Genomic DNA, 21,542 nt, shown 5'->3' with positions numbered 1-21,542 from the left:
CTATACTCTTTGCCATATACATCATACATATTATAGAAACAAAGAAATAATCGACAAAAAAAGTTTTCAGGACCAAACAATTGCATATAGATTATAGGCCCTCCGCAAAAAACAGGGACACCAATGAAAAAAACATTGGCCATTGAATAATCAACCAGTCAATAAACATACTTTTTATTTAGTTTAACACAAAATATCCAAATTTAAATTATTAATACTGGACATAGATTAGTACTGGAATGTCCAAAAGCTTTTAGTTTTTTTTTTTTTTTAATTTCACAGTTTTTGTGTTGCCAAAAGTTTGCCGACCGCCGTTCTACATAGATAGTTTACATTATTGGCTTATACTTAATCATTAAAAAATGTCAGATTACGTAGGTAGGTTTGTAGTATCTCCGTTTGTTTATTTATTCTTTGGGCAGTTCACTTAAACACAAGAGTTGCGACCCCACAAATTAGGATATAGCTTTACTTTTTCAATTTCTGTCGTTTATGTAAGAAGTACATACTTATAAAAATATGATAGGGATAGGTATAAACATCTTATAAAAAACTAAAGTGCAACTGTAATTATTTAATACATTTTATATTTAAATAAATTACAAGCCAAGCAAACAAATACTTTCTGAATGTATTAAAACAATTGCTTCAAGCGGTAAATAATGTTACAAATGCGTGATAAAACTAGTATTTTTGGGAGCTTCTTGTTGTAAACATAAGACAATAGGCACTTGTTTAGTTTTTTACTGAAGAATTAAATCAATATAACTCAATTAATTGTTAAATGAAACATATCATAATATATGTATAAAAATTACATAAACCATTAAGTTATACAGTAACTAAAGAATTAAAGATTAACTGGATACTTTTGCAGCTTGCCGCTTCTTTACATCCCAGTTATACACTCTAGCCATATTAACTTCTGTTGTAGTCCATTGGTCTCTGAAATATAAAAGAATATAATATAATAGACTATTTGTTTTCAATACTCTTTTTAAATAAATAGGAAAATAAGTTATTTGTATAAAAAAATGTTAAAGTATAGATTTGTGTGGACTTTACATATGAATAATATTGTAACTCAAGGCATATCTTTGCTTATAATGTTAGCTTTTATTACTAAAAATACACAATAAATTGTTAAAATAACTCAAGGGGTATTCCAGTAACAAGCCCCTAATTAATATGAATTCCTTTCCCTTGGGCTTAATTTCTTTAATGAAGGATGAATCCATATAATAGTTACTATACATTACCTTAAGAAGTCTAAGTCATGTTCTACACAGGACAAGTTTTTCTTAGCAGTGGCCATGTTGGTTGTAAGTAGTTTCTCAGCATCATCTAACGAGTATTCTAACATTACATTTGCTCCGAGCCATAAGTATACCGTTTGTGTAGGTGGGACATTTGCCTGTAAAACATATGAAACTGATGAATACATTATATCTTTCACATTTACTTTCTAAAAACAACAAAAGATCTTACAATTAACAATGTGTGGCATAAAAATATCAACCAATTGTATACAGTTATACCCCGACTTACGCGAATTCGGAGTTACGCGATTTTCAAATCTCGTCGATTCTCCTATGGTTTAAGTGTCTAACAATTCCCGATTATGAAAAATAAGCTTACTAACCCTACAATTATTTATGTAAACATTTTTATTTGTTGCACAAAGTCAACACAATGGAAATCATACCATATGATGGTATGTACATGCATACCTCGACTTACTCACGTAAGTCTGAAGTTCTTAGTTGAATTCGCATTCGACTTACGCGGTTATCACTCGGTCCCACCAATTGTGTAAGTCCAAGGTATTACTGTACTTTTAGGAAACAGAAAGTTGTAACATGCACCTGATGTTGAGTGACTATAGAAATACATGGGTATAGGATTTAGTTATAAGTAGATTTGGAATTTTTCAAGTATATTTGAAAAAGTTGGTATATACGATAAGATCTTTTAAGTGATACAACAATACAGGATTTATATTTGAACTTGTTGGATTCCAGGTAGGGAAATAGATAATTTAAAAAATTAATTACTCAGTTTTGTTTTGGTCATAATCAGTGCGGATTAACATTTAAGTTATTCCTTAAAATTTTGAATACAAAATGTTCGTGGTTGATAAGAAGTTGGAATGCTTATGTAAGCATTTACATTTTGTCACATAATATACAAAAATAATGATAATTATATAAATTAATGGTTAAAACACCAATTACCTTTACAAACACTTGATCGCTGAGCAGAAACTGGGTTTCCATTATGTCTTTTTGGGCTTTTAATTTCTCAATCATTTCTAAGGACCTAGCTAAGTCGGGTATTTGTTGCCGTAGACGTCTGCGTTTTGTGGCTAATGTATACTCCATAAACTTATACTTTCCATGTTGCTCATCAAGTCGCCTTAGTACTTTGTCCACTCCACCAGCATTGTCTGGGAGACTCATAAACTCATCAACGTTATCCTGTTAACCAAAGAATAATGGAATATATAATAAGATTTTTTTTTGTTATAGAGAGAAAGAAAGAAAATTATATCAGATAATAGAAGCACTAAAAGCAGAAAAGTAACCTTAAATGTAAATGTATTTTGAAAGAAGAACTAACAAACTTACTACAAATACGGCTTCAGGTATCCCTGAAAAAGATTTGGAATTTTCAGCGCCATCTCCTTCCATTTTCGATAAATTTGGCTGTGTGAAATCGACACTGTAAGCGGCACCTGTTAAAATTACATGCGTTTATGTGGATACTACAAAAGAAAGATATGTTTCAAATATCATAATACACCGTAGGAACGAATAAATAACGAAAAAAATAATAATAAAACTTATTCTATTTTATAAAAACTGTAAAAAGGAAAAAGAAAAAGCTAATTTTATTTTATGTTATACCTGTCAATTTTATTTTTTGTTCACCATTCTATAGTTTTTATTATAAAAGTCACTCGTAACATAAGTTATAATACCATACATCCAGTGTATAAAAAATATATTAAAAATATTAGTATACCTTATTCAAGAATACAAAATAATATATAATTTATGAGTTATAATATTATTATTTTTTGTTAAAATATAGAATAGAATGCGTCAATTGAAAACCATAGAGAGCATCTATATAGGTATACTCTTTGGTGTAGCCATTTTAGATGATTTAATCAATATTCCCAAATAACTCAAAGAGTATTATTTTCCTTCTAGACGAGGTTTACAGTAAACCTTTTCTAGGAGGAAAATACGTTTACTTTTAGTATAATATAAAGACACTCAGTTCTTACTAAGGGCAGCACTACATAGTGTCACTGTCAAATCACAAACGTCAAATTAACCACTGACATATCAAATCAAGGCGAATAGATAGATGATTTCATTGTATTCCGCACAATAATTGTACTCTATTAATCCGTTTTATCGTTAATTACTGCTACTTTCCCTTTATTTGTAAGTGTATAGGTTAAATTTATTGTGTTTTTACGTGAAATAATTATTAGTGTTAGTGGATTCTAAGCAAATATTATAATTTTGTTTACAGACGTACGTATCGTGCGGCTACGCCCTGTTTCTTCCCTACTTGGTTGTTCGGTTTGCTTCCAACATAGGCCTATCAGACACTGCCGTTATGGATATGATGGTTTCGACCTTACAACAGCAGCGCGCTGTGACAGAACAGCTGCGCCGAGAAGCGGGTATCAAGCGCGTTCCCGTGTCCGTAGCAGTCGCGGACATTGTGCGATATATCACCGAACATGAACAAGAAGATTGCTTACTCGTTGGCTTCTCTAGCCAGAAAGTAAACCCTTTCCGTGAAAAGAGTTCCTGCACTGTCCTTTAAATTATTTATTAATGTGATTTTCCGAATGTTTTCGTTTCCTTTTTCATAACAATGTGAGTCAGTTAACACGTACTGTCGCTTGTATTGTCATAAAGTAATATCACGCTTTCTATAATGAGAATTGATCTTTAGAAATAAATACTGTAAAATCTGGTTATAACACTTGGCACTACAATTTTGGAAAATCTTTTGGATCTATGTATATTATTTAATGGCTCTTTAATGAGTTTTATAGTTTAATTAAGCTATCTATGTATGAATCAGTCGAAATAAATTTATAAAGCTACACTTTGCAATTTCATTCCATTGGGTTAAACTGGGTGTATATGATAGATTATGACTTAAACTCTCCAAGCCTGGTACAAAACTCCTGCTTTGTAGGAAAAAAACTAGGGTGATTGAAATCCAGATGTCATTAAATAGTTGCTGTAATTTAAACTCTAGATTTTCTCATTTTATAACCAACCCTATTAAGACATCATGAGCACAGTATAAGGATATTTGTACTGTGTCACGAGTCATATAATATACCACAATGCTAATACATGAACACTGCTGTAAAGCAGATATAAGGTCATTATAGTCCACACCAAACTGCTAGTCTGCTCTTGAGGTTGTTGCGAGCAGGTGTAGTCATTCAATTTGCTATGGCGATGCAATTTATTTCTATATTCAGAGCAGATGAGGAATAATGCCTATCACAGTAATTATGCAAGTCAATTTAGATGTCAATAATCTAGGACTATTTCATATTGGTTATTATGTCAATAAAAGTAACAACAACAACATATTTAATGCTCTGATTGACTAGCATACAAGTTTTTTGCATTTAATGTTGGAATTAAGTTTTAAGGAAGACATTGACATAAATTAAAAGACAATTTTTGCTAAACATTTTATTTGTGCAGTGAAAAAAAATGTTTCTACATTTCATCAATTCCACATTAGGATATTACAAAATCAAATGCCACTTTCATCTACTGAAATAAATAGAATATCTATACATTTTATAATTAAAAGCTTTCTAAAATTCTTGTAATATTGATGAATTTATTATTTATCTGCTTTTTTCTATAAAGTAGTAGTTCAAAACAAAAAAGGTACAAGCAATGTTACTTAGGCAAATTCTTTTACCTACAAATTGTATGGGGTTGTTCTAATTAGTTAATTCAAATACATTTTTATTGTTGTTTATGCATGATATAAGTCCTTAATACTTATCATTTAGTTATTTTTTCTATTCTTTAAGGCTGATTGTGGATGATGTGCAATCGCAGATAGGCATATTAATTTATTAATCATTAATGCAATTACAGTAACTTTTTTTTCTTACATTGCTTATGACAATGATTTGAAGCAATTTATACAAAAATGTATGTATGTACATATGATTGAAGTGATTAAATTTTTTTAATTGAAAAAGTAAAATTTTTGATGGTGCTTACAATGTGCAGTATTTATTTATTAAAAATGGACATTATCACTACAATAAAAAAAATATGGATATTACGTGTAAAGATTATGCATTATTGCATAGTATTGAATGAATTTAATTTTAATTAGTTGATAAGAACCTACATAATACACATTCTTAGAATCAAACAGAAGCACTATTGTATGGAAATATATGTATTGAAGTTTCAATGAAGTAATCTTATGTTTCAGAACAAGCAATTCCTACATTTCACTTATCTTAATCAATAATGAGTAGGTATGGGTTCTTACTTTTGATATATGGCAGTGGAGTTAAACATAGGTAAAACTTATTTATATTTATAAATTGTTTGAGCAAATTTGGAATTAAATCAATAAATCTTACTCTAGGGGTAAAACTATATAAAAAAAATAAATTTACCAACTATCAGTCTTTTAAATTGATGTTGATTATCAACCTTGTAGCAATTTATCTCTCAAAAGTTTACAAAAACAGCAAAACAATTGGAAAGAATGATATATAATAGATTGAAATACAAAATCTGAGCGTGCTTATTATCTAGCATATCTATTGTCAGATCCAATATTATTAAAACACTATTAAATATGTATGATTATTATTTGAATGTAATGGATGTAATTATTATTTTCACATTCAAATATTTCTATTTAATGGCAGCTTGGTTGTAAAATATATTATGTCTTTTAATACAGATACCATTATGTCGCTATAATAATAAACCTAGAAGGAACTACAACATAGTAGCTCATTCTTATTCATGATATTAATTCTTGTGTTGGTAAATTTTTTACAGATTTAACTTTAAAGAAAGAGATTCTTACAGTAAATATCATTGTGTTAATGCCAAATCATAAAATTACATATTAAGCTATAGATACTAAACAAGAATTTATTTTATGCCACATGTTCTATAGTTATGGAAACAGAACCAAAACATAATATTTCTAACAAAGACTGAAGATTATATAATTAAAAAACCATAATCATTATTATTTTCCTGTATTCAGAACTGATGACTGTTGTTAATTCAGTTCTTTATAATATATGTACACCAAACATTCATGAATATTACTTTACTTAGAATATTTATCTGTAGTTGCATGAATCGACAAACTTAGTATTTATAATACATAACCAGATCTTAGAAAGCAACTCAGGTTCCACAATTAACAAGACACTGTGTGCTAAAGTTATGATATTATACCATCTACAGGTAACACAATTTTCCAGGACGAACTACAAAACCAATAAATTATAGAGTTATAAGATACATTGCTGTTGATGTTGGGCAATTATACATTACAAAAAAAGGCCAAATATATTTTTCTGAGTTAAGTAGTAGCAAGATTTATTAAAGCATTTCATTATTACTCAATAGAAGCTTAAATAGCAAAATTTCAATAATAATACAGATTTTAACTTTTACTTGTTTGCTCTTTTATCTCATTTACCTTACCTTACTGAGATTCACTTTTAAATTGTGCTATCTGTAGCAGGTTTTTTACAAGACATTGTTGACATTATAGCATACATTTTAAAACTACTTTATCAAGTACTCACACAAATATGTTTCAAATTTAGCTCATATTCATAAGATTAGCTCCTTACAGATCTAACATCTCAATTCAACATAATAATGTCACTTTATACAGGTTAAAAAAATATAAAAAATACATAAAACAATTGATACTGAGTATATCTAACAAAGTACATTACAATAATTATGGTGCAAGAAGATAAATTACTAGTTTTTTATAATATTTACTTATACAGGTTTAATTTAATTAACACTATTTAAAAAAGGGACATGTTATAGCATAATATTATAGGTTTAGCGAGGATAATACACATTGTATAATTTATAAATGGCAATTCTACCAATAAGTAAATAATAAATATAAATTCTGTATTCCTTGAACAAGGCCTCAATTGCTTGGTGTATTATATTTAATTGTGTTATCAACTTACCTTACTTCTTACTTTCAAAGGAGACAATAAATGTTAATAAGACATCTATCTTTTAGAATACCTACAAAATGGCCATTTTGAAAAAAAAAAGAGTTTTGGCTTCCAGTAATATAAAGTAAGTATAAATTGGTAACCTAAATTATTAGAATTCAAAAGTATTAACGATCATAAGTGACATGCTTTCTGATTTGTGATTTAATTTATCATTCATACATATGACAGACCAATACACATGAGAAAGTAAATACTTTTAATTACATTCTTTTACATTTAGTTACAATAGAACAACACTGAATACTTTTTGATTTTAATCATTTAGGTTACAAATTGAGACATCTTTATTACTGGCCTACACTCATTTCTTTTTAAATGAAGGACTTTGTAGGTATTCCAGATTGCATACAAAAGATAGATGTCCATGCACTATCTTTACATTTTTTAAATAATAACTGCACAACATTTAGTAGATGCATGGCTAGTTTTATACATAATCGACTAACTCTTATCAATGCCAACAAAGGCGCTTTGTAAACTTTTGAGACGTTCCATCCCTTAAAAATGAATTGAGGGTTTGATAAATAGAATATTGAATAAATTTTAATACTTGATTCCATCCTAGACTCTTTCCTGGCTCGGCGGAGAGACATCCTCAGTTCCATTGGCTACACTCTGATGGTATAGCTTTAATAATTCCATAGCATCTTGAGCTTGCCGTTTTTCTAGCAATATTCTGAAAATTATAAAAAAATAATGCATTACAAACTTAGATATTATCTGTTAAAAAAAATATGTAACAATCATCTTTATTTTGTAAAAAAATCTGTAACAATAACAATCATTTTTATTTTGTAAAAAATATGTAACAATCATTTTTATTTTGTAAAAAAATCTGTAACAATCATTTTTATTTTGTAAATATAATAAAAAATGCTTTGACTACAACAAAACTTAAATATTATTATTACCTTCCAGAAGCTTCCTTGATGTGCTCTAGGATTATTCTATTGTCTCTATCCGTCACAATATCAGCCAGGCTATCAGGATCCATGTCCGACAGGAGTTCCAAGTCTTGACCACCAAGAAGTGAAATGTGACACAGGTTGTGTTGCAATCGTCCTACTAGGTTAGCCACTTGGACTTTGTCTCCGAGCGCCACCTCATCCGTCTGATCTAAGGATACTTGACATTTCGGCATATTTGGTGCCCATTTTTCATTACCGTGCAAAATCATGAGAGATGTATCAGGGTCTAGGGTTGAAAAATATTCCTCGTCGTCCACTTCAGTACCGTCACATTCCAGCACCACCGTCAAGTGCTCAGTCGGCAAACCCAGCTTCTCTGGTGCTTTAGCAAGCAAATCCTCCAGAGACGAAGCAACAATACCCTTCTTTTTGTCTCGATTAACGTCACAAATTTTGTATGGTTTGTTAATATCGTTCTCCATTATTTATCAAATATATATCAAAGAGTTTTTAATTTACAGCAAAGGACGTTTCTTTATACTAATACTGTGGCTCACCCAATGACCATTATATTTTAATAACACACTTGTAAACTCTCAACACGGTTCGAGACTGAAAGAAAAGAAAAGCCATAGATTAAAAATAAAAGATTACTGAAATTTTGACACTTTTCGTATTATTGCCACATGCAATAATTACTAATAATTGAGTTGATTTTTATTTTTTGTAAATAAATAATACTATTTTCTCATATTAATAAAGGAGAAAATTAATATAACTACAATTTATATTTTCAATTCACTCACTTTGCATAAATTCACAGGGACTAATCGACTAGAAACATGAAAACGAAAGAACTGATTCTGAAACAGCGAGACGACTGCCTCTAGCTAGAGCGTAGTACTGAATACGAATACAGCTTCAGCAGACTCCAACTCGCCGGCGCCGTGCGCCGCTCTAATGGTCATACGGCGTGCTCCGTAATCAGCGGCTTCTGATTAATTAAACACGCACTACATTATTTACATTAAAATAAAAATCTGTTTTTCATGTTCATTAATGTTAATTCCTGAATGTTTTTTTAAGATTTCTAAATATTTATAGTCGTAGGTACTTAATAAATGAAAATGTAGGCTGGGAAAAGAAACCTACAAATAGTTTAAATAGAAACAAAAGCTCCAAGAACCCAAAGTGAGTAACCGATATGGTTTTAATGGAAAGGTACCACCGCCATTTTTTGCGTAAAGCGGTTATACGTTTCTTTGGAAGAACGTGGACTGTGAATGCTTTGACATATGAGGCGATCATCTTAGCCTTCAGGAGTGACAACGCTTCTGTGATCAGCTTCAGGTCTATATGAATCACTCGTTTATATATAGCTGGTTAAAGACTTCTATAGGCGTCAGTGACCCCTTACCATCAGACGGACTGCATGTTCCTTTGCTACTCAAATCCTTAAAAATCAAAGACAAGTGTTTTCGCAATTTGCAGAAATATCTTTTCCATATAATAAATACTTAAACGCTACATCTTGCATATTTAATACATTATTCAATAATTTACTAATATCAAACTCAAATTTCTGTATTTTTTCCTAGGGAAAGCTTTTATCATAAATAATAAACTACCGTCTAGCAAGTGTTCTCAGTTCCCACTGTTAGGATGCAGACTACCTAAAAATTCTGTCTAGCCTTGTCAAGGGTTCATTAAAGTTCCGTAGCCGCAATGACGGTGGTACTTAGGTACCTATTTATTTTACAGACTATCTTCAAATAAAATGCTAGAATAAGAATATTGCACTATTCTCAACATTATCTTAGCTCTCTAAATGTTCGAATTAAGCAGAATATTAAAACGCGGCTTGCGCAACAATGAAGCATGGAATGGATAATTTCATTTAATCGAGCTCGCGGCGAAGCAAATTTGCTTTAATAATATTAAGGTCTATCAACAGTAGTTATTATACAAGAATTCCACACAACCTTTTAATTATAACATAATTGATATTTGTAAGCCATTGTGATAAATAAATAGGGTGAAACTAAATATTATAAAAAAATATCATCTTGTTTCCACCTACATATTATGGACTTCTTGCGGAAGTCGATTCAGCCAACGATTTAATGTTAATTTCTACGTCAAAATTCATATTGAATTTCTGTATTCCTCCTCTTTTTTTCGAAGTCGGTACTACGTTAATTCTAAATTATCTTTTTTTTTTTATAATATAGGAGTAGCAGACGAGCATCCAGTCCACCTGATGGTAAGTGACTACTGCCGCCCATGGACATCTGTAATGAACCCCAGATAGGATTAGATATCCTACCTGAGGTCGGCCACAGATGCGCCGCTACCCCTGAGGACTAAGCTGGAACGCCTCGGAAAAGTATGTCTCCCTTACCACACCCTCCAAAACGGAACACAGCAGCGCCTAACACTGCTGTTATGAGGCAGAAAGAGGTGTGGCGGTGGTGCCGCCGGAGTCGAACCACAAAGGGTTCTACCACCTTCAATCTTTATCTACTAATCCCTCATATAGTTATGTTATAGATTCGATTAATCTAATTACTAGTAGATTATTTTTTGTCGGCTTAATACCTATATAGTACTCAATACGTGAGAACAAATTAAGATCAGTACTCGTGATTACTTATCTTACATTTATTTTTGCGTTATAGTTTATAGGTAACATTAAAACTAGACTAGCCTATTGCTTCTTCAATTTCATAATATACAGTACTTCATACAGAAATCCAACTGCTTTACTGAAAAATCAGTAATAATAAAGTGATACACACCATGGTTTGTAAGTAAATTGTGCAAATTAAATTTTGCCATCGAATCAATTTTGATGACTTTTGTAGCGTTGCGAATGCGTAGACGACGAGGATTGTTATTTATCAGGTGATTAAATTTTATATAAAAAGTGGATATAGATTTTTCGTTATATTTAATAGGGGCTCCCCCTTGCATTCCTTGAATCTTAGGCATGTAATATGTAAGCATACATTTTGCAACACACGGTTGAAAATTTAGACTCGCAAGAGACCACTCTGCGGATGCGATAATGTAGGTACAGAGCCCAGAATGTTTTCCGTACTTTCCTAAGCTATAAAGAATTGCAGTCAAACTACCTTAACTTCTTTAACTCCCATGATAATAGTTTAAATTTAGAATTAATTTTTTTTAGAAATATAATGTACAATAAAAACTACAATTGCGTCTTCGTGATAGTCAAGTTATTGAAGGGCAACGAACGCGTAATAAAAAAAACGATATCAGTTGGCCAGGTGTCGTAGACGAGCCTTGCTGAGGGTCATGTTCGGTCATGTCGTGGCGCGACGGGTGGGGATCAATAAGGCACCCTTTCTCCCCTTCTCCCCTTGCTTATACCAGAATGCATTTTGCAAGTTACACTTCAACTGCTGTACCTAGTCAACGTGAAATTACTTTTTGATACAAAATGTCCTTGACTGTAATATATTCTACTCTGACTTTGCTAGTTATCTGATGTAAGTGATACAGTATTATTCTTGCATAACGTAGTTCATATGAACTTGCATCCATCGTCAACCCATTACTGTCCTATTGCTGGTCATAAGGCTCGTCTGAGAATGAGAAAGGTTGTTGTAGTCCCAAAAGTCCAATAAGTCTGAACATTTCGGATTGCCTGATTTGCTACACCCTCTTTGTGAAATTTTTAAAGCTTTTAGGAATATTCCAGACTTATGTATAGATCTACTGTGCGCTGTGTTAATTAGGAGTGAATATAAATAAACGTTTATTAAGAATAGTCGAGAAAATATAGTAGCAGTTTTAATGCGGTCTTAGTTTAACGAGAAACCGCAGACGGAGGATTATACAAGCGTGAATCCTTGATATTTTCGAGGCAAAAGTTGCCTATGTAACTTTGTAAATAAAGTCTTTCACCTTCCCAAAAGTCAAGTTAAAATTACTTCAGCTGTCTTGAACAGCTCGTACAGGCAGACAAAAGTAAGAACGAAATGGCTTTTATGTTTTTTAATTTGCTGATAAGCATTTACAATTTTGCTATTCTATATTGTAAATTGTTGTTGTCGTCAACACATTATTGTCCCGTTGACACAGATGGAGACTCGGAGAGAAGTCTTGGAGGAAGAGAGAGATAGAACCCGTAGAATTCTCTGTTGTACAACTCTGGTGGCACCACTGCAACACCGATTTCTACCTAATATTCGTAACAACAATGCTAAGCGCTGCATGCATTTGGCCAGCGAGGTGGACTATGGCCTGATCCTTCCCATTATGAAAGGAAACCCGGGCTTGGTTGTGGAACTGTGGGAAGTGGGACAGTTATGGGTGGACGACTGCACACATTTACGTATCTACAATATATATAGTAACTGTTGCAATTTCGTGCATCACAATTACTACTTTATATTGCGGGCCATTGTGAGAGTGGACGAATACGGGGCCGAGACAAATTACAAACCTATTGTACAATGTTACAACTACAATACATAAAACAAATACAATACATAAAATATTTGTATAAGACGGGATAAGCAGTAAAGTCGATTAAAGGAAAGTGAAACCACTTAAAAATAGTAAATATACCAGGCAGTCACTACATGACTCTACATTTTAAAGTTTCAAGGGGTTCGTTTACATCTACAGACGACGACAAATTGAGACGAGTGTTGTGCCTAATCTAGACTTCTCCATTATAGATATACAGAGATAATATGCTTTCTACAAGTGACAATATAAGCATGTCCTTAACAGCTGTAATATATATAATGGATACAGACGATATTAACAAATATCAAATACGCATCAAGGAATTCTACTTGTTTTATTACGTAAGTCAGAGTTAAGTAAGGAGTACCCGAGGTTAAATCTAAATTAGCTCAATGTTCTCCTAACATTTACTTTACGGAACTACTAGAATTGAATTGTCTGTAATGGTATTGAAGCTCTACTGAAAATCTTTGAAGTTAATTTGAGCTCTACAAACCAAAAGCGGGATTCAGATATATTTACTATACGATTTTAAACAAGTTCCTTAGTACAAGTAAGAACATGTAGTAAAGCTGACCACCTGATAGCAAGTGATCACTGTCACCCAACGACATATGTGAGCAACTCTATATAAGTTCTGCTTGAAGCCCATCACAGATACGTTGCTACTCCTGAGAACTGAGGGTTAGCATGTCAGCCGGTTAGCCATATCACCTAAACGCAGGAGTGCTTCAAACCAGAAAATAAAAATGCGTTTTGACGGTGGTACCACTTGACCCAAAAGTCCGCAAACATCAGATGGAATGTCTTTACTTGTCTTGTACAATAAACTATGGACGTCGTAGCACTTTGATATCCTAGGTAGTATAGAACTTAAAATTGCAAAAGTTTTATCTGACCGAGTAGAGACAACACTGAATAAAAATTTACACAGTTTCTTACGGATATATGTTTTTCTATGTAAATATATATTTTTAGGAAAATTAAACTGTAGCACTTTTCATGTGATCGATCTCTAAAACGTCTTGGAGGTAGTATGTCTCATAAGGCGTGTCGGCAAATGGCATGGCTCGCATGCCGTCATACCGCCGACACAAACCCTGTACCACCGCGTAACTACATAGCTTCAATCCACCACTCGGATTGCCAGGCTGGTTTGAACGATCTGCAAGCCATACCAGTCTGGAACGCGGTGAGATCCAGATTCCATTTCCCGACCAGATATCTAAATGATAAATTTAGATTTGGGTGGTGAAGTTAGATGTTTGTGTTAAAGCGTTGCTGTTGTTTCAGCCTTATTATCTATTCTTCCCTTGACCTTCCTCTAGACTCTTCGTTGCTTCGATTGCAGTGATCTCACCACCTATATTTTAAATCCATAAAGAATACTTCTGAGCGTAGCCAATACGTTACTAGCTCGAATATTGAAAAATAAAATTCTGTAAGAATCTCTTTGGATTATATTTTTCAATATTCGAGTGCCTTCAAAGGATATTAGATCTCTATTAGAAAACGTACTCATATAGCGAACCAATGCCTCACGAGTATACGTATAAAGTTTCTCCTAAAATTAAAGTCATTTACGAAAGAGATTTCTAAATCCATTATGATATATTATTTTCATATGGTAATAGTAATGAAATGAGTCGTTCCAACTTCGTCCTCACGGGTAGCAAAGCTGTGGCTGACCTCAAGTAAGTAGGATTCTTGTTCTATTTGCTGTTCATTACAAATGACCATGACCACTTACCACCACCATTAAGTAAACAGCATGTTCTTTTGATACTTCTGTATAATAACACGAAAAAAATGATACTACAAATTTTGGATGTGACCCAAATGATGTTCCACTTCTGGACATGTCGTTCAGTTCGGTATTAACCTATTAACTATAATAATATGATATACCCACTATAATCGCGATCGGGATTCACGCACTAAGTACAAGTAATTACACGGGTATTCCATTTGAACGAGTATGTAGGTACGCTTCATTACGCCCTCAAACTCTATACATACCTATGTATACCCATGTATGTACTCGTACTATCTGAGGCGACTGGTAAATTCCTGGAATTCGTATATTATCAAATACCTGCATAACTTACCTCTTCGTATGTAGATATTAATACAAAGAGAAAGAACGAATATTGCGTTAGAAATTTAGAAAACACCATTTGGTTACTTTTCACAGCTTAACTTTTTGAAAGAATACTAACTATTACTAATATTCCCTCTGATGCACCTTTAGTAGTGTTCTTCGATAAAAATTCATTTTGTATGTCAGATAAGCCAAATATTAATAATTTCAAGTAATTTTAATGTATTGTCAATAGTTGAAACAGTAAGGCGACACTCTGCACCGCTTTTCATTTAGTTTGTTATTAGTTGCTTGCCGCCCCGCTGCCGTTATTAAAACTCATCGTCAAGAGTAAATAAATATAAACATAACAAAAGCAGAAGTACGACAGCGTAATATAGCCTATGTCACTCCCATAATTAAGACGAATTCCATGACATCGACAACTAAACATGACAGAATTCGTTAAGATGTAGCGCATGCCAAAGAATATGACATACATACATACACTCGATAAACATTGCCCTTGGAGTCGAAAAACTCATCTACGTTGTTGTTCAGTAGACAAGTAATATCTCATACATAATATATATATATATTTATAACATAAGAGTAGCAGACGAGCATGCAGTCCACCTGATGGTAAGTGGCTACTGCCGCCCATGGACATCTGTAATAAACCCCAGATAGGATTAGATATTCTTACCTGAGGTTGGCCACAAATGCGTCGCTACCCCTGAGGACTAAGCTGGAATGCCTCAGAAAAGTCTGTCTCCCTTACCAAAGCCTTCAAAACGGAACACAGCAGCGCTTAACACTGCTGTTATTAGGTAGAAATAGGTGTGGCGGTGGTACTGCCGGAGTCGAACCACAAAGGGTTCTACCACCTTCAATTAAACACTCCATAAAAAATACACAATTGCTATTTATCTTATAATAATTTATATCAAAAAATAAGATATGCTGAAACCGGTAATAAAAGGCAATCCATTCCATTGTAATTCAAAAGCAAAGTTCAGACAAAGCAGGCCAATCTTCATTATGCTATTCCTAGCGGCACTTGAAAAAATATGTCGAAAGCTCGTCTGAAAGCTCGACAGTTGACTGGTTTTGTTTTGAGTACTGTAATAAATATTTTAGTAAGTACTAGTTCTTGCCCGCGTTTAAAAGAAATAATATGATATACATACATAAAACGGAAAATTTCTACCTGCATTGGAATGGCAGTGGCGCCATCTGGCGAAAATTGGTCGTACCAACTCTGAAACCTTCGTGGATTCATGGACAACAACTTTGCAGCAAAGATCATCACTTGATCAAATGAATAGTTTACGATTCAATTATTACTAATATCGATTAAAATAATCGATGTTTTTTGGTCCAAAAGATCAATTCTCCGATTAATCGATCTTAGATCGCCATCCCTAATTCCCGTGGGATTTCCAGGATACAAACTATCCTATGTCCTTTCTCGGGTCTCAGACTATCCTTGTAAAAAAATTCCTTAAAATCGGTTCAGTGGTTTAGGCGTGAAGAAGAAACAACCAGACAAACAGACAGAGTTACTTTCGGATTTATAATATCAGTAAGGATAATTGAGATTCTTAGCAGGAATACCAGGAATATACTACCACGAAATCTTTGATGTCAACAGAACTTGGGAACGTGCTTGTAACTCATATAATAATATGTGGTAACTGTCATTGTGGTAATCTGTAACTAATTCAAATGAGGCAGTAGATCTCTTTGTGGTTCCACTCCGTGGGCACCATCGTCACACCTTTTTCTGCATATAATAGCAGTGTTAAGCACTGCTTTGTTCTGTAAGAATCTGGTAAGGGTACACTTGTATGAGGCGTTTCCACTTAGTGTTCAGGAGTAGCGACCCACCTAATTTAGGTAGAACTTTAGTCCTACCCGCGATTGAGTGCATATAGTTTTGGTGGACTGTATGCTTGTTTTCTACCTATCTATACTAATATTATGAAGACGAAAACTTTGTTTCTTTGTTTGATTGTAATGAATAGGCTCAAAAACTACTGGACCGATTTTAAAAATTCTTTCACCATTCGAAAGCTACATTATCCACGAGTAACATAGGCTATATTTTATATGAAATATATATGATAAATACATTTTGAGGCGATACAAAATTTGCCGGGTCAGCTAGTTTGTTATAAAAATAAACAACAAAGGCAATTTTTATAGTTAGTCAATATTAAAACAACCTTAACATATGTATAAAGTACGTGTACGAGTACGCAGTACAAACTGTGTAAAATATCCAGCAAAATGTAAGGTCTCCCAAACATGCTTTTAGATGTTCGTCACATATGCACTGAAAAAGTAACGCTGCAGACTTCATAATTCATAAGAGTTTAGGAGTCAAATGTGTGATTTCCACTTCCATCTGTTTTTTGATGAAAATAACTTTCAAAATATTTTATAGATATAAAATAAATAGAGTTATAAATATAATATTATCTTGAAACTTTATTGCTTTTCAACACTTTTTACAAAAATGATTCGTAAAAACGATAATGAAATAAAATTTAAAGAATAGATACTTACTTGGAATAAAATTTTAGTAAGCCCTACAAATAATTGTATCTTTCGTGTAAAATATACAAATATATTCTATAATAATAGTACATATGTCGGTTAAAAATAGGATAAACATTGAAAGTGTGCAGCCGAACCTCGTACTATAATGTAGGACGACAAAAGACGGGGTCATATAGAATGGAAAACTAGGTGGCTTCTAAAAAGGGAAGAGTAATTTAATGGAATACAGGCGCAAATACCAAATACTGATAACATTTTTAATGTATGTAGTTACATATAACAGAATAAATGTCATAAAAATAGTTACTTACGTCAAATTGTTAACAAACCATTATAGAGTAGTGGTTTGAATTTCTTCTTCCCCATTTGGTAGTCCGTAGTTCGAATACCGGGTATACACTTCTGAATTTTTGTAGTTATATGAGTTTTAGGACTTATTATCATTTGCTATAACGTCAAAAGAAAATACCGTAGAGAGTTATTTTAAAGGGTTCTCTAAGGTGTATGAAGTCTTGATAGACTTGACATGAGTAACCAAGTGCTGATTAACATGCACTTAGTTACCTTCTTCAAACTGCGAATAGACCCTTTGCTGAGCAGTGGGACAATAAAGCTGATAACGACTTTTCATTAGCAATCGGGCGCTGTGTCTATATTTAAAGGAACTGAATGTTTTGCGATCAAACTCGAAAGGACGCTAAATAAAGTCGTTCCTCAGGGAGTTTAACCTGTCAAGCGTACCTATAGACAAACGGGTCTATAGGTACAGTTTCTCTAGAATATTAAATATATATATTCTCGATGTTCTTATCACATCCATAAATGAACATATATTTACGTAACAAATTTTTATAAGTACGTACTCAGCAGTGATATGAATTTCAGCCTATTCTACTAGAGGGCCAGCTTCAAAACATATATGGCTTGTTAGACCAATGTAGTAATTAATCTTATTTTAAATTCTTACATTTTCATTTTATAACTTACCAGATATTCCAAAAACATAGTATTACTTTTCACCTGCATTTATCTTCGCATATTAACTATATTACAATTATATTAACATTTAATTAAACATTTTACTGTAGCAAAATTTCTTGAACTTGTAATAATTATACCTCTTGACCGATTTTACGAAGACTAACATAATCAGGACTTTTATAACTTTACCTTCACTACTGTGTATACTATTTGTAGCTATATTCGTACATACGACAGAGTAATTACGGTAATGGTCACACACAATGAACAGGTGACATAACAATAACCACAAATGGTATTAGTCTGCCACGGTTATTAAACTGGCGAATCGACCCTGATGCTGCAGGCTGAATGACCTTTACCACAAGGTTTTCAGGTCGAGGTCGCACATCTGACCCCAGATACCTCCCGCGGGCGTATTATACTAACACCAATGCAGAATAACTCGCTCAACTTCACCCATTTGGCTCCTACCTCGAAAACCGGCACCTTAATTGAGATTAATTCTTGTAGTCACCATTGAAGCCGATATTCCTCGGAAAGCCGATAGGTAATTCCCAGCAGTCTTTCTTCATTTAATCCGGTTAATAAGTATAGCCTTATCAATGTGACCTTGGAGCGGCAGTACCATATAAAATTTCTTTACCTATTGTAAATATAATGTAGTAAATGAGCATCAGTCCACCTGATGTTAAGTGGTCAGTGCCGCCCACGGACATCTGTAATGAACTCCATATGAAACAGAGGTACTATCTGAAGCCTTCTACCTTGTTAAGATGGTTGCCTCCAGTGGCGGATTTAGAAAAAAATAAGGTGTAGGCTGTACAGTTTTTGTCGCCCCTGCCTCTACAATTGTCATATTTTACGGTTCCCGTTTTTTTTTTTTGCTCGTCACGCCCGTTCGTGACACGACACGTTTAAGGCAAGAACGATTGGGTCCCCAAATTTACCGCCCCAAAAATATAAAACATGCCGTAAACATGCCCCAAAAAATATGCCGCCCTAGGCTGAAGCCTACTCAGCCTATTGGTAAATCCGCCACTGGTTGCCTCATAGGTAATATAAATCGGCTAGTCTCATAGGTCTAATACATATTACTCTTTTGTTGCAAATGTTCATAGATGACGGTGACCAAATACCATCTCGTAGCCCCTTATAATTATTTCTAAATTTAACTCCTAAAAAGTAAATAAATGCTTATAAAATGGGTAGCTACTAAACAGAGTAATTTCCAGAAACAAAAATTACGATTAACTTACTCGTATATGTAATATTTATAAAATATATTTTACTTTCGACCCTTTACACGGTGAGGACAAAATTATCTTCGTCTTTTTAACCTAGCGGTCGTTATAGAAAGGTCAGAGTTCAAATAACTGTTTTTCAGTCGCGAAGGTCGTTACGTCGTTACGGTTATAATAATGGCTATAATGAGTTCAGTAATTTATTTATCGGTATGATTTTATCTTCAACTAACTGACCCGGCAAACTTTGTACCGCCTCAAAATCTATTTATCAAATATATTCATAAAATATAGCCTATGTTACTCGAAGATAGTGTAGCTCTCGAATGGTGAAAGAATTTTTAAAATGGGTTCAGTAGTTTTTGAGCCTATTCATTGCAACCAAACAAACAAACAAAGTTTTCCTCTTTATAATATTAGTGTAGATAAATACATTACACCTACATATATTTAACGCTTGTTAGTAATAATCAATATTAAACATTTTTTCTTATTAATGTTTTGTAGATTTTACTAGACAATCATTGACAAATTTCGAATGTTGCTAGGCAAACAGTGGTTAAGATTGATTATTATAATTTATATGCTAAACATTCACATAACGTTTATGTAATGTAAATATTTTTCAACTTTAAAGTTTCCGTAGCACTCTCTGTAATTCGACTGCAGAAGCACTTCTTCCTTCTTTCCTTTCTGGTTCAATGAGCATTCCGAAATACACAATGACATATAGTATATGATATTACAATAAAAATAACCTCTTGTATTTGTTCCTTCGTGTCACACAGAAGTATTTCAATATATTTTTTACTTGATTATTTTGTCCAAATTGGCCCAAGGGCAGCGCCGTTTATTTTTTTATAATCAGAAGTTCACAACAAAAAATATTATTGTACCTTTGAACCTGTGAGAAAAATACAATAACCATACTTTGAACCTTTTTTTCTAGTTGCCTTTTTATAAATCTTTGCAATAATTATTCTAAATTGTCCGTGTGCCAAATGTATATGTACTGAATAAGTTGTGTCACGCCACAATTAAGCTTAATGTTTACATTTACATACTAAGCTTCCTAAACAACATTATATTGTGGTACTGTTTATTTTGATATATGTGTCACATATGATATATGTGTTTCGAAGGTAATAGAAGCGATTGTGGTTCGACTCCGGCGGCACAACCGCCACACCTATTTCTGCCTTATAACAGCATTATTAAGTAGTAGTAGTAGCGGGAGTAGCGGCGCACCTGTGGCCGACCTCAGATAGAAATATCTAATCCTATCTGGGGTTGATTACAGATGTCCATGGGCGGCAGTAGCCACTTACCGTCAGATGGACTGCGTGCTCGTCTGCTACTCCTATATTATATAAAAAAAATATTCTCGCATCGCTAGCATAGCAAGCTATTATCAAATAGGACGAGACTGTGGCATAAATATTAGCATCATCAACATCATCATCAACCTATTGTTGTCTCACTGCTGAGCACGGATCTCCTCTCAGAATGAAAAGGATGAGGCTCCACCGTGCAGGTCCAAGTGCGAATTGGTAGACTTCACATACCTTTGATTTCTTTTTAAGATTTCTCAGGTGTGCCAGTTTCCTCAGGATGTTTTCCTTTATCGTTTAAGCAAGTGATAATTAATTTCTAATATGCGCATAACTTCTCAGACCCCTCGATCAAGTATAGGCATATAAATATTATAGTTGTACCTTTTTTTTTTCTTTTTCTCGAGGGGGAAACCTTCAAAAGGTACCCGACGACGTGGGAGCGACGCCGGGTTATGTGGGATTTTTACCGCACTAAAACCCCCCCGGTGGCCGTCCTCGGCGCTTGTTGGAGAACTCCGGGATCTCCAACGGAACACAACCGGAGCCCTACAAGCGCGATGCCCAACGGGCTCTACCCTGGGGGAGCAGTTTTCACTCCTCCCACAC

At 33.4% G+C, this 21,542-nt stretch overlaps 3 protein-coding genes across 4 annotated transcripts; 1 reads left to right on the top strand and 2 right to left on the bottom strand.

The window, feature by feature from the left end:
- Positions 1 to 559: 559 nt before the first annotated feature.
- mgr (prefoldin subunit mgr) lies at positions 560 to 3,023 on the bottom strand. Of its 2 annotated transcripts, XM_073076661.1 has the most exons (5): positions 2,907 to 3,023; positions 2,628 to 2,734; positions 2,235 to 2,477; positions 1,260 to 1,414; positions 560 to 945 (listed from the first exon to the last, which is right to left on the bottom strand). In XM_073076661.1, exons 2-5 carry the CDS (start codon positions 2,688 to 2,690, stop codon positions 858 to 860), a joined length of 549 nt encoding a protein of 182 aa, XP_072932762.1. In that variant the 5' UTR covers positions 2,691 to 2,734; positions 2,907 to 3,023; the 3' UTR covers positions 560 to 857. The 2 variants fall into 2 exon arrangements, with proteins under 2 accessions (XP_072932762.1, XP_072932761.1); XM_073076660.1 differs by lacking the exon at positions 2,907 to 3,023 and having other exon boundaries at positions 2,628 to 2,898.
- Positions 3,024 to 3,291: 268 nt separating this feature from the next.
- On the top strand, positions 3,292 to 4,134 carry Ggamma1 (guanine nucleotide-binding protein subunit gamma-1). The gene is made up of 2 exons (XM_073076659.1): positions 3,292 to 3,455; positions 3,547 to 4,134. Exon 2 carries the CDS (start codon positions 3,634 to 3,636, stop codon positions 3,844 to 3,846), a length of 213 nt encoding a protein of 70 aa, XP_072932760.1. The 5' UTR covers positions 3,292 to 3,455; positions 3,547 to 3,633; the 3' UTR covers positions 3,847 to 4,134.
- A 593-nt stretch (positions 4,135 to 4,727) lies between these two features.
- Positions 4,728 to 9,157, bottom strand: Drep1 (DNA fragmentation factor-related protein 1). Its single transcript, XM_073076658.1, has 3 exons — positions 9,039 to 9,157; positions 8,236 to 8,844; positions 4,728 to 8,000 (listed from the first exon to the last, which is right to left on the bottom strand). The coding sequence occupies exons 2-3, from the start codon at positions 8,712 to 8,714 to the stop codon at positions 7,886 to 7,888; spliced, it is 594 nt and encodes a 197-aa protein (XP_072932759.1). The 5' UTR covers positions 8,715 to 8,844; positions 9,039 to 9,157; the 3' UTR covers positions 4,728 to 7,885.
- Positions 9,158 to 21,542: the final 12,385 nt, after the last annotated feature.

Source organism: Epargyreus clarus, unplaced genomic scaffold (genome assembly GCF_041222505.1).
Source record: "Epargyreus clarus isolate Ecla_fem2 unplaced genomic scaffold, WU_Ecla_fem_2.2 ptg000009l, whole genome shotgun sequence".
NCBI lineage: Eukaryota > Metazoa > Arthropoda > Insecta > Lepidoptera > Hesperiidae > Epargyreus > Epargyreus clarus.
The sequence above is the reverse complement of the archived record's forward strand: the minus strand, read 5'-3'. Positions and strand labels throughout refer to the sequence as shown.